The sequence below is a fragment of the Durio zibethinus genome, chromosome 1, assembly GCF_047325235.1.
Source record: "Durio zibethinus cultivar Kanyao isolate XHJ-2024 chromosome 1, ASM4732523v1, whole genome shotgun sequence".
In the NCBI taxonomy this organism is placed as follows: Eukaryota; Viridiplantae; Streptophyta; class Magnoliopsida; order Malvales; family Malvaceae; genus Durio; species Durio zibethinus.
The window spans coordinates 33,267,688-33,279,728 of NC_143162.1; the positions used below are offsets into that span (position 1 = coordinate 33,267,688).

Below are 12,041 nucleotides of genomic sequence, written 5' to 3' on the forward strand. Positions count from 1 at the left end.
AATTACTACTTATTATAATCTGCCATATGATTTTGATTGACACACCATGATATTAATTTTCATATCAATTAATAACAATCAACTAATACTACAAGTCATGCATAAATAAACATTAAGAAGCCAGAAAAGTCAGTTTTTGTTGAGGCAAGACTAAAAAGACAACACACAGAAAGAAACACAAAAAATAAGGACTATTGGTTGAGGGGTTGGGAGAGTATATTAATGCAGAGACAGGGAAGACAGGCTAAAGTGCGTTCAGTCACGCAGCTGTCATTCGATATTACAAACCCAACCCCCTTCCCCTCTCTCAATATCTCAATAGACAGCAAATTAGCGTTTGCAGCTGTCGGGTCTCTCTCTCTCTCTCTCTCTCTCTTTAAACTACTACTTGCATTCCTTTTTTCCCATTCTGGCTTTCTCTTTTATTAACCAACCCATCAAATAATAACAATAGTCAACAACTTCTATAACATCATAAACTAGGATTCATCTCATTCTCTGTCCCTCTTCAATGATTCTTTTGTGGTAAAAAAGGGGGGACTGTGAATATGGATATAGAGACAAGCATAGTAGAGCAACAAGAAAAGGGAATGATGTGGAATTACAGAAGATTAAGCTTTCTCCATTCTTGTCAACTGTAAATGTGATCATCCACACCAAAAGAGTTTGATGCAAAAGGAAAGTTACCCATTTCCCGTTTTGTTTGTTTAGATGCCATGGCTTATCCACATTACCGATCACCTTTTGGTGACACAACGTTTACAAAAGTATTTGTTGGGGGACTAGCTTGGGAAACACCAACGGCAGAAATGCGAAGATATTTTGAGCAGTTTGGAGAGATTCTTGAGGCTGTTATTATTACTGATAAAAACACAGGCAAATCTAAAGGATATGGCTTTGTAAGTTCTATTAGTCTATAACTTTGTTAATGGCTAAGTATCTTGTTCATTAAGGTGTTAATTTGAAAAATATCACTTCATTTCTGTAGGTTACTTTCCGTGACCCTGAATCAGCTAGGAGGGCTTGTGTTGATCCAAATCCTGTAATTGATGGAAGAAGAGCGAACTGTAACATTGCTTCACTTGGAAGGCCTAGACCTTCACCGCCACGAGGTCCCCATACTCTTTGATCTGAGTTGCACTTTTGCCCATTCAATTATTGAAAGTGAAAAAAAAAAAGAGATGATGACAATAATGAAGTTTTTATGCAGGAAGAAATCAAGGTAGCAGTCCTTATCAGGGAGTTGCACATCAAGGTGCGCCATCTTATAGTGGAGTTGCAGCAACAGTGCCTCCACCTCCGCCACCACCACCTCCTGTCATTTATCCACCTTATGGGTAAGTATCACTGTTGTTTTCAAGCTATTGATTGTCCATGTTCTACTTAGAAGAAAGTGGTCCATATGCATTCAAATTTTTGCTTGGACATAATAATATGAGTCTTACATTATGTTTAATGATGTGTTTCCTCAATGCAGTTGGTATATCAGATTGTAGATAGTAAAGTAATAATGCATTTGACTAGAAATTTGTCATCACTAAGATAAAAAAAACACAAAAAGGAAAAAAAAAAAGAAAAAAAGGGAAACTTACACTATCAATGCAGTCAATGATATAATTTACGTGGCATATACTGGCATAAAACTGAGCCCTGAAAAAGAGCCCTGAAAAAGGCTACTAGAGGCACTGCTGTGGCTAAAAAAAAAAAAAAAAACAAATGAAAAAGTTTAACCAGAGGGGCAGTTTCCTAGTTTTATTTTATACTAAGAAACATTGAAGAGCTATGGACTTTAATGATCCTAATGTACATTTGAGTTTGTAACCCCTTATTGTGAATGATCATATTTCCATGTGTTAACCAATTTAATAATCTAGTTTAATTCTTATGGTATATGAAAATTAAGTCAGGTAATCAAATTGGGAAATCCAGCAAGAATAACGGAGAGTATGGCTATACTTTGTACTGCCCAAATGTATATATCAAAGTGGTCCCAAAGGATGTAGATATATGAGTTTATACAAAGGGATCTATTTTTAGCCTGCTAATTAGTATGTTCTGTATTATGTACTTTCTATTTGCTTATAATCCCAGGCAGCTCAGAGTGACAGAAAAAGATTAATACATAAAAAAAAGATTATAGTTGAATTAAGTTGGTCAATGCCCTCATCTGCCGAGAGAATTTCAAGCAATGCTCCAGCTCATTTACTGTTAACATTTCTTGATGTATGGTGCATTTAATTAAAGTTCCATACAATAATAGACTAGTTCCTCTCAGTTGGCTTTAAGTTCTTTTCAATAGATTATGTGATCATTTCTAGGACTGCTTTGAACTTTTAGTTTGGGTTTTGCTAGCAGATGCAATACTTAAAGGCAAACATCAAGTACATAAATAAAATGGCTAAAGCATGGAATCAAGTGCACATATAAACATAGACATCTGTTACAATGACGAAATCCAACTATTTTTGCCTCTGTTCTACTTTTTTAAATTTATAAGAGGTGTTTTGTGATCATATTTTTAATACTAGTGGAACTTGAGGTACCTTTTCGCTTATCATCCAAGATCATGATTCATGAGCGCATACCCATCTTTTCCTGTGTTTAAATATTGTTAGCTGCATTTGGTTTTAGGGGGAAAACTAATAGAGGTAATTACCCTCTGGCACCTAAGCATATTATTAGGTGAAAAAGAAAATATATATACACATATAATATACTAGAAGACCAGACATTAGTACATAATTAAATATTCCTGACCAAAAATATAGTATTTGTTGACGAGATACCTTTCAATTACATCAGACACATATATACACATAAATATCGTCATTGGATATCTTCGTGCTACATCATTGTAAAACTTTATTAGATCAATACCTTGAATTAATTTTGAGTACCTAACAAAGCCAATGTTGTCATTAGTACTAACAATTGCCATCATGGTAGGACCTTAAGGTAGCGTTGCAATAAGTCCCTTATATTTATATGCTAGCTACCATTAATTCCTTATTATATGTAAGGATGCTGCTTCCTGCAATTTGCTTCTAATGGAAAGAATTTGTTTTTTTTTTTTTTTTTTAAATAGTTTCAAGTGGTTTGCTCTTATTTCTACAAAATTTTTTGATGAATTCTACCTTTACAGGTACCCAAATTACAGTCCTGAATACGGGTATCACCAAGTAAGTAATGAATCCTGCTTCTCTGGCAATTTCTTAAGAATAATTCAACTCAAAATTAAGAACAATAATTATAAGTTGGATTTGTTCGAATAGTAAGTACATATTTGAGCCAACAGTGTTTGGTAAGGAGTGTTATTGAATGGACGTGCAGGCTTTCTATAATCCACAAATTCAGCAGCCACAATACTATCATCAACCGTATGGATCATCATCTACCACAATGGGGTCTCCGTATTACTATGGCTATTCTTTGCAAGCTCCCCGGGGAACAATTTCTGCACCCCAGGCTCAACGTATCCCCGGACCGTCCTATCTCTACTATCCAACTCAGATAGAGGGGTCCTTCTCCACCTATCCTCCCCCACCCTTTCATCTCACTAGGCATCCCTTTCCATCTTCCACAGGTAAATAATTCTTATCTCTCTCTGTTCCTTTCATTTTTTACTACCATTGAATCCCCACATAAATTAGGCTTCATATATATGATGATACTGAATTAACTACTTCTCTAATGCTGATGATGATACTGAATATACGTAGATGTTATGAACTTTTAGTTTCAGTACTTTTTGTTACATTTGGGAGGCGAGGATTCGGAATCCAAGTCTTTGAGTAAAAGAAAAAATGCACTTGCCATTGAGTCAAATGCTCATTTGCTTTTGATATCCATAATAAGTAGTAGTAATTTTCTATCTTCTTCCTCTAATTTTCACATACACATTCTTTCACAGATAATATATAGTACTAGGGTTTAGTGTAGCATGCGCCAAAGAGCCGGGGGGGGCCCACATGGGCAACTTCAAACATGTGAATGAGCTGTCTGGTTATTGCCATGACCCAAATGATGGGTCAATAGAAAGTCATGACAGAGGAGCGTAGTGTAAACTAATAGTGACGGCATGTGGTTTCAGTATCAGGGATGATGGTTAATTCTGATCATGCAGTCAAGTGGTCGAATACGGAGAGGCCCACCAACCATGTTATGCACTGCCACTGTTTTAACCATTTTTTTACTCGTATATAAGAATATGAATTGGTTTAACCAAATTTTAAGTAGCAAAGTTAATATTCTCACACATCCTTTTGACACATCAAACCCTTTTGTATTTCTATTGTACTGATCAGGCAAATAACTTCTCTTGGAATATGACGGATAAATAAAGAATGACTTTACCACACGATATAGTTAAGCAATTTGAGCAAGAAAGATGGCCAAAAATTATCTTGAAATCCTCATTAAGTTTAGCAGTACTAACCTAAATTATCTTCATTTTATATGCTGAGCTATTGGTCTTTGCTAACTGTATCAATGTGCAGTAAAAGAGTAACTCTATCGTAGTTTGCATGGCTGTTAGATTTCCAAATTTACAGTGCCTCCTATCCAATGTGATGAATAAGGACTTAACATGGAAGCTAGGCAGGCAGAGGGGCCCTGCTTGTCAGTGAAACATCACTTGCAGGGCATTGTTTTTGTAACAATGGAAATATATATGCATTTTTAAATTGGACTCCATCTCTCGTATTAGATTGTTGTTTTCACATATAAATGCTCATCATAAATTTTTTTACTGATTTTGTTCTCAGATTCACTGACTCCGCATCATTCCTCCACAGAACCAGAAGCTGGGGCCATCACTTCTGAAGATCCAAAAACCTAAAGGGAAGAACTCATCCCTGCCAAAATGTTCAAATTGTACAATCTTGATAAGTTTATGTTCTTCCTATCACCTTATTTCACTCTTATATTCTCAACAATTTACCGATGGGTGGGTACTACATCAAGTTAATGCTACGGCCTATGGCAGGAAAAGGACTAATCAACCACTTTATGCAGAATTTTTTTTTCCTCTTTAATTCTCAAGGAAAAAAAATTCATTCAGGTGATTCATTCATTAAGAGTTTAACATCCTTTACAGAATTGTATGAACTATGAACTAAAGGAGGGAAGGGCAGTCCCTCAATAAAAAAAATTTTGATCAACAATTTAGCTCTCAACATCATTTTGTTTTCCTTTTGTCTATGGCGTTTAATCAAAAGCAAAGGTGCACCATATCCAATGGCATTAATTATGATACTAGCATGTAGAAACTCTAGACATACAATTGCTATTGATAAATAATTGGTTTGGATCAATTTCGAGGATGTGCTGAAACCAGAAAGAGCCAAACTGAAACAAATTCAGTTTGGTTCCCTCTGAAATCACAATTCGTTATTATGTTTAGTTAATTAGCAATATTTTCAAGATTTAAAATTGATTTTTGGCCACCTAAAGAGTGAGTTTGCTGGGGATTTGAGATTGAAAACCATGGGATCAATTATTGGAAAGCAATACTGTAGCCTACTTACTTTTATGGCTTCTTTGCATGGTATTAATAACCAAGAAAATGTAAGAAGAAGATTTGCTGTATAACACTTCACAGACCCTCCTTTGCATGGTGGCATTGTTCAACAAACATATATATATATATATATATATATATATATTATATGTGCCCCTGGATCCTATCCAAATGGGGGAAAATGAAAGGTGTATTTTCAGCAATTATCTAGTTAATGTAGTTTTTGTAAGTCTATAAGGCATTTCTTTTTCCGCTTTTATCGATAGTTCAATTGTTTAGGGAAATCAAATACCAAATGTGATGGGAAAAGAATTAGGATTAGAAATTAGTACCATAACTAGTTATACGTACTCAAAGCCAAAGTTTCAACAAAAGCAATCATATCCTAACTTTATGGTAAGAAGCTAGCCTCCTTGGAGATGATGGCCTGTAAATTCATCAAACTTGTTCATTTTACAAAAATTTTGCTGCTGGTTAATGTCTTAAATGGAGGTTAGTTATAGATAGTCCATTAATCAACTATCTGGCATGACTTATGAGAGTACATATAGCACACTGGTTCAGTTGTAAATATCACACTCTTGTGAGGACTGCTACATGCATTTGTGAAATGGGTCCAACAAAGCTTTTTACAAATTAAATTAGGGTTTAGGGTGAAACAATAACTACAAGTACTATACCAGTGTTAATTTGTCACCTTTGCCTCTGCAGCCAAATTCAGGCCATTGGTTCCTTGAAAGATAAGGGAATTATATTCCAGGTGAAAATGAAAACCGAGCCCCATCATGATCAGAAGACTAAAAAGTAGCTATGCCAATTTTGTTACAAATTGTTCTGAATAATTACAGAATATTGTAATCACTTGGTCGAATGGATCAATTAGATTGGAGAGATGTCAATTATCAAAAGAAGAACTGGAATGGAGCACAACTAAGATGAAAAAACCGGCATTGATCAATCTTCAATATATGTTATTTCTAAGTATCAGTTTGTGGTCCGGGGCTGGGGATTTTGCATCCTGGATCACACAAGAAAAAAGATCAATGCTTGAGCAGCAAATTTCCTGACCATGCATTGCCTGCCAAACGGGCCACAGTTAGCTCATAGCTAAGTGGTATGTGACTATGTGGTGTGGACTAGTCATTGTTTGTCTAAGTAATTGTATACATGCATACCAGGCACGTCCATACACGCAGGAAAACCTCTTTTTAAAGTAAACCTACATCCTAATATTCACGGTCACAGTTACATTTTGCACATTTTACAATTGATTTTGTATAATGAGACAATAAGTGCTACTTGTGCTGTCCATGCAATAGAATCATTTCATCCCTGCAAGGAATTGTCAATCTAATACCCAAGGTGGTGTTGACTACTGGTGAGAGTAAACCAGACCATATACTACATCGCCATAGAATTTCAACCTTCTGTAGTGCAAGTCTTGCTAAAGTCAGAAGCCTTGGGCCACAGAATTTATGGTATTTCCTTTCCATCCCAAGAGTAGATAAACATAGAAAGCAGGAGATATTTATGAGCCCCTCAACAAAGGTTGTTTTCATTCAACTGCATTATTCTCCGGCCACCCTACCTCTATTCTCGTACCCTCAACTTTTTTCTGTTACCCAAAGACTTTAATTCTCATGATCACCCTGTAAAATTGACCACAATTCAATTATAAAAACCTCCCCAAATTAAATAAAATAAAACCACATTCTTCTTCTCTTGCGGCCTTTTTTTGTGTCATGGAGCCTTCAGATATTTCATATGATTCTGATCTTGTTTCTAGTACAAACCACACTGATCTTGAGCCACTTGATCTCTTTCCTGGTGCAATGCAAAATTCTCTTGAGCCTATGCCATTGCTGAGCTGCTTTCTTGGCTCTACAGAGACAACATTGGATGATCAAAACCCTAAAGCATGCAGTGAAGATGGAGAGGATGTCACTGTGGCCTTGCACATTGGTCTTCCTAATCCTTCCAATATCTCCATCAATCCAAACAGCCAGGAAAATGACAATGGAGCTGCTAAACAGTATTGGATCCCAACTCCTGAAGAAATCCTCATTGGCTTCACACATTTTTCTTGCCATGTCTGCTCTAAAACCTTCAACCGTTACAATAATCTTCAGGTGCAATTGCTCTATATCATGTTAATTCAGATCAAATTCAAGTTATTGTATGTATGTGCATATTTAACTAACTTACCTCTTGAACTGATATGCAATGATTTCTGTGACAGATGCACATGTGGGGACATGGTTCAGAGTATCGTAAAGGACCAGAGTCGCTGAAAGGAACCCAACCGCGAGCCATGCTAGACATTCCATGCTACTGCTGTGCGGAAGGATGCAAAAACAACATTGAACATCCGAGCGCAAAGCCGCTAAAAGATTTTAGGACATTGCAAACACATTATAAGAGGAAACATGGGCTGAAACCCTTTATGTGCCGCAAATGTGGGAAGTTCTTGGCAGTGAAAGGTGACTGGAGAACCCATGAGAAAAACTGTGGCAAGCGTTGGCTTTGTGTTTGCGGTTCTGATTTCAAGCATAAGAGATCACTCAAAGACCACATCAAGGCTTTTGGCCCTGGCCACGGTCCTTTTCCTCCATCATTTGATGGGTTTGAGGTACTTGAGGACGCTGCATCTTCCCTACATGTCTGAAAATTTCCTTAACCAACTTCTAAAATAAATACTACTATTTCTTTCACTAAATTTAGACGGGCTCTGTAATTTAATTAATGAATGAATATGATGGTTGATAGTTTTTGAATCCCCAATTAAATTATAAATTTTTGTTTCTTTAGATTATTGCATGGAAGAATGCTTCATTTTTGGCTATATATATTGCAATAGTGAATTGCAGGTCAATTACCAGCCCTGACATCGGCACTAGGAGTTGATTTTCAGGCTCTTGAGCAAAGCAAAGGGTTGATCAGTCCAAATATAAATATCCAAGAAAGAGGATAAAAACAACAACATAACGATGGAAGATATAGGCTAGTGAATTTGCTGGAACATTATTAGGGTATCTCCTGTTGAATGAGAAGTGAGAACTGAGACATCAACTAAAGACAATCATGTGTCGGAATGGTGCTATGTTTGGCTAAGAATTCAAAAACAATAGGATATCATCTTGAAGTGAAAAAACATTGGATTCTTGACGTAACAAATTGCATCATCATCATGAAGTGCAAGAAATTCTCTGCCCCATAAACGCAAACTGGCAAAACATGCATTGCGGTCTTATATGTGCGGTTGCTATTTCATATGTGGCAGAAGTTGGTCTCTATATGATATATATACTACTATTTGTTTACTGCTCGGGCTACATTGACAGTTAACATTGCCCATAATCCTAGTTAAGGAGGCGACAATAGCATCGATTAACTAGTTTCGTATGAAAACATTTGGGGTAAAATCTGTGGAAATTACGGAGATAAAAGAAACAAAATCCTCCCAAATCCCAATCAAAGTCATATAAACCTAGGGCAAATATATACATGGTTTCATTGGAATCTTGGCCTTACGCAAATTCACAAAACACACATGTATGTAACCCTAGCAGGCCCTCAATCTTAAATACTCGGCAACAGAACTCGTGGAAGTCAGATTAATTCTTATTCCAAATGGGTCAAGTGTTAAGCATATGTATCGAATGGGCTATGGGTTTAATGGTGGAGAACTAAATTTGACAAATTGGGTTTGGGCAAAGAAAAACTTTGAAGGGCTTTGAATTGGTTGAATAGGTCAGGGGTGTTGACTGTTGAGTAAGCCTGCTCGGTCCTAGGTTCATTCCCAAGCTTTGCACGGGGAGTGGGGACTTTACTTATTTATTTTTAAAGTCCTTAATCCACCCTTCTATTCTAACCCTTATCCAACTCGATATTTATGTAGGTTATGATTGATATATAACAATATTAATAAAATAAAATAATATTAATTTTATTTATATTTAATTTGTATTTTTAAAAAATAAAATTATAAAAAAATTTAATATTTTTTAATATTAAATTATTGAATTTTTTTAAAAAAAATATTTTTAATTTATAAAATTAAATTTACATATCTAATTATATTTTTAAAAATTATATCAATAATTTAAATTATATAAATTTTTTAAAAAATAATTTTAATAAATAAATAAATTATCTTATCTTATTCATTACATGTATCAAACATAAAATAAAATTATATTGTTTAATATAATCTTAATTATAATATTATTTTATCTTATTAGACATTTAATTTTTTTATCTTGACTGATCGAAATTATATTCAAATTGCATTCGTGATTTTTATGGGTTATTTTAAATTCATTCGAGTATTTGATCATGTTATCCATTATTATATAAATTAAACTTAAAAAAAAATAAAAAGAAAAGGGAAGAAATTCTTATGGACGGAAGGAGCAAAAGTCCTAGCTTCCAACCGTTTGCTACCCCTTTTTTTTGGCCATTTCCTAAAAGTCTTTTTGAAATCCCAGATTTTCTAGGATTTGAACATGATATTAGCTCCTTAAATGGAGCATGAAAACATAGATGAAGGGGGGGCCAATTTCAACAGGCAACCCTATTCAATCTCCCTTCCCACTGCCTCCAATATGACTACTCACCTAAACCACCTAAATAGAACTCATCAAAAACCAATCCCCCAACCACTGTTCCCAACTCCACTGCCAATCCAAAGAATACCCCAACCTCCCCTAAAGCACACAAACAGCAAGTACAAAAAAATGGCTTCTGATAGTTACCTTGTTCACAGTCTTAAAACCAACCAAAATCTACAAAAATAAAATCTTTCTTTCCTTGTCAAAAAAATAAAAACAAAAAAGAGAGCCACAATCCTTTATTGAGGAATCCATCAGAAAACAAAAAAAAAAAAAAGGTAAAACAAGCAGCGTCGGTGACGGCGTTGAAGTTTGGGGTGATCGTGGACGGTGAAAAGGGAGAGGAGAAGGAGGAGAACAACATATGTTGGTTTGGACTGAATCAGACAATGGGATACAATGAAAAATGGTGAGAAGACATGGGTTTTGAGTTTAGATTTAAGAAAATCCAATGGCATTTACGTGAAACTGAGCCTTAAACGTGAAAGAAGAGGTTAAGAGAAGTCCGTGGTAAAAATTTGGGGTTAAAAAGATGCTAACCGACTGCGGCCAACAGCAGCTTCAACGACTAGAGCAGTAGCCTAAAATCGTCTAGAAAGAGAGGCTCTAGGTAGAGAGAAAGCGCAGGAAGGGAGAAGCGGAAGGAAGAAAAAGGAAGAAAAATTAAGAAAAAGAAAAGAAAGAAAAAAAATAATGATTGTGGCTTAAACCAAAATGGACCCGTTGGTTCGACCAATCTAATCCGACTTCTGTTAATAGACGAACCGAATTTAGACCAGTTTGAACCCGACCTAACTAGGTCGGCAATCCAATCAATTTTCGATGAGTTTTGATCTAATCCGATTTTATGAGGTCAATTTTTTTTTTTGAAATTTGAGTTTCGGATTGGGAAAGATTAGAAAACAATCGAGTTTGGGTCGGATTTGGGTTTTAGGTAAACCCGACCCATAATTCGAACTGATATTATATAAAAAATTATTTTTTAATTAATTTTTTGATTATTTATTTATATATATTTATATAATGATATTTTTAAATATTTATATTTCAAAAATAATATCTTATTAATTTCGGGTCGGATCGGGTGCCGTTTTATAATATCGGATCGTGATCGAGTATGAAAAAATAAAAAAATTTCGAATAAGATCGAGTTCGGATTTAATAACACATAAAATCAAATTAGATTCGAGACGAGCAAAACCCACTTCGAACCCGACCCGATATCAATCCTAGACCTAACTGAATTAAACTGTTCCAAAACCGCGTTGAACCAGGTTAAACTGTTGATGAACCAGGTCGAGTCATTCTAGACCTTGACCCACCTAAGCTAAGTCGATCCGTTTGAGCCGTTTCATTTCACAAGTTATAAAGCTGAGCTGCTGATCAAGTTGAGCTGCAGTTGATCGCATTGATTAGGTCAGGGACATTTTTGGTATTTTATTATAACTTTTTTCAAAATTTTTATTATTTTATTTTTGATTTTTATGATATTTTTATATGAACTTTTGATAGGAAAATAAAATAAATGGTAAAAAATATTTAAATGAAATAAAATATTCTTAGTTGAAATTCATTTAGAAATAATTATTAGAAAAATAAACTTAGAAAAATGGAAACATCATTTTTTTCAAACATTTTTAAAAAAATAAAAATGAAAATGAAAAAATGAAATAAAAATTTTACGAACAAGAATGAATAACAAAAATAAAAAAAAAGCAATAATAAACAAAATTATAAAATTAAAATAAAATCAGAAATTGTGATTTTAGATGATCTTAAATCAAGAAATTTTCTTGAAAATATACCACAACCGTTGAGAATATTTTTGAGAACTTTTCTAATAAAATTTTTATAAAATGTTTTCTTTTTCAATTATAAAAATAATAATAAAGTTATAAACGACGATTTTATTG

At 34.6% G+C, this 12,041-nt stretch overlaps 2 protein-coding genes across 3 annotated transcripts; both read left to right on the top strand.

Annotated features, from left to right (window-relative positions):
• The first annotated feature begins 246 nt into the window (after window positions 1-246).
• On the top strand, window positions 247-5,157 carry LOC111311280 (uncharacterized). 2 transcript variants are annotated; one of them, XM_022910656.2, is made up of 6 exons: window positions 247-899; window positions 989-1,112; window positions 1,211-1,337; window positions 3,143-3,179; window positions 3,331-3,583; window positions 4,764-5,157. In XM_022910656.2, the coding sequence occupies exons 1-6, from the start codon at window positions 717-719 to the stop codon at window positions 4,835-4,837; spliced, it is 798 nt and encodes a 265-aa protein (XP_022766391.1). In that variant the 5' UTR covers window positions 247-716; the 3' UTR covers window positions 4,838-5,157. The 2 variants fall into 2 exon arrangements, with proteins under 2 accessions (XP_022766391.1, XP_089621691.1); XM_089765565.1 differs by having other exon boundaries at window positions 4,794-5,157.
• Window positions 5,158-7,171: 2,014 nt separating this feature from the next.
• LOC111311281 (protein TRANSPARENT TESTA 1-like) lies at window positions 7,172-8,238 on the top strand. The gene is made up of 2 exons (XM_022910657.2): window positions 7,172-7,647; window positions 7,758-8,238. Exons 1-2 carry the CDS (start codon window positions 7,261-7,263, stop codon window positions 8,181-8,183), a joined length of 813 nt encoding a protein of 270 aa, XP_022766392.1. The 5' UTR covers window positions 7,172-7,260; the 3' UTR covers window positions 8,184-8,238.
• Window positions 8,239-12,041: the final 3,803 nt, after the last annotated feature.

Bases quoted from the DNA above. Each gene is read 5' to 3' on its own strand.
- LOC111311281 (XM_022910657.2), top strand. From the start codon at position 7,261: ATGGAGCCTTCAGATATTTCATATGATTCTGATCTTGTTTCTAGTACA. The intron at 7,648-7,757 runs GTGCAATTGCTC...TTTCTGTGACAG, and splicing joins ACCGTTACAATAATCTTCAG to ATGCACATGTGGGGACATGG.
- LOC111311280 (XM_022910656.2), top strand. From the start codon at position 717: ATGGCTTATCCACATTACCGATCACCTTTTGGTGACACAACGTTTACA. The intron at 1,113-1,210 runs GTCCCCATACTC...GTTTTTATGCAG, and splicing joins TAGACCTTCACCGCCACGAG to GAAGAAATCAAGGTAGCAGT. The intron at 3,180-3,330 runs GTAAGTAATGAA...ATGGACGTGCAG, and splicing joins CTGAATACGGGTATCACCAA to GCTTTCTATAATCCACAAAT.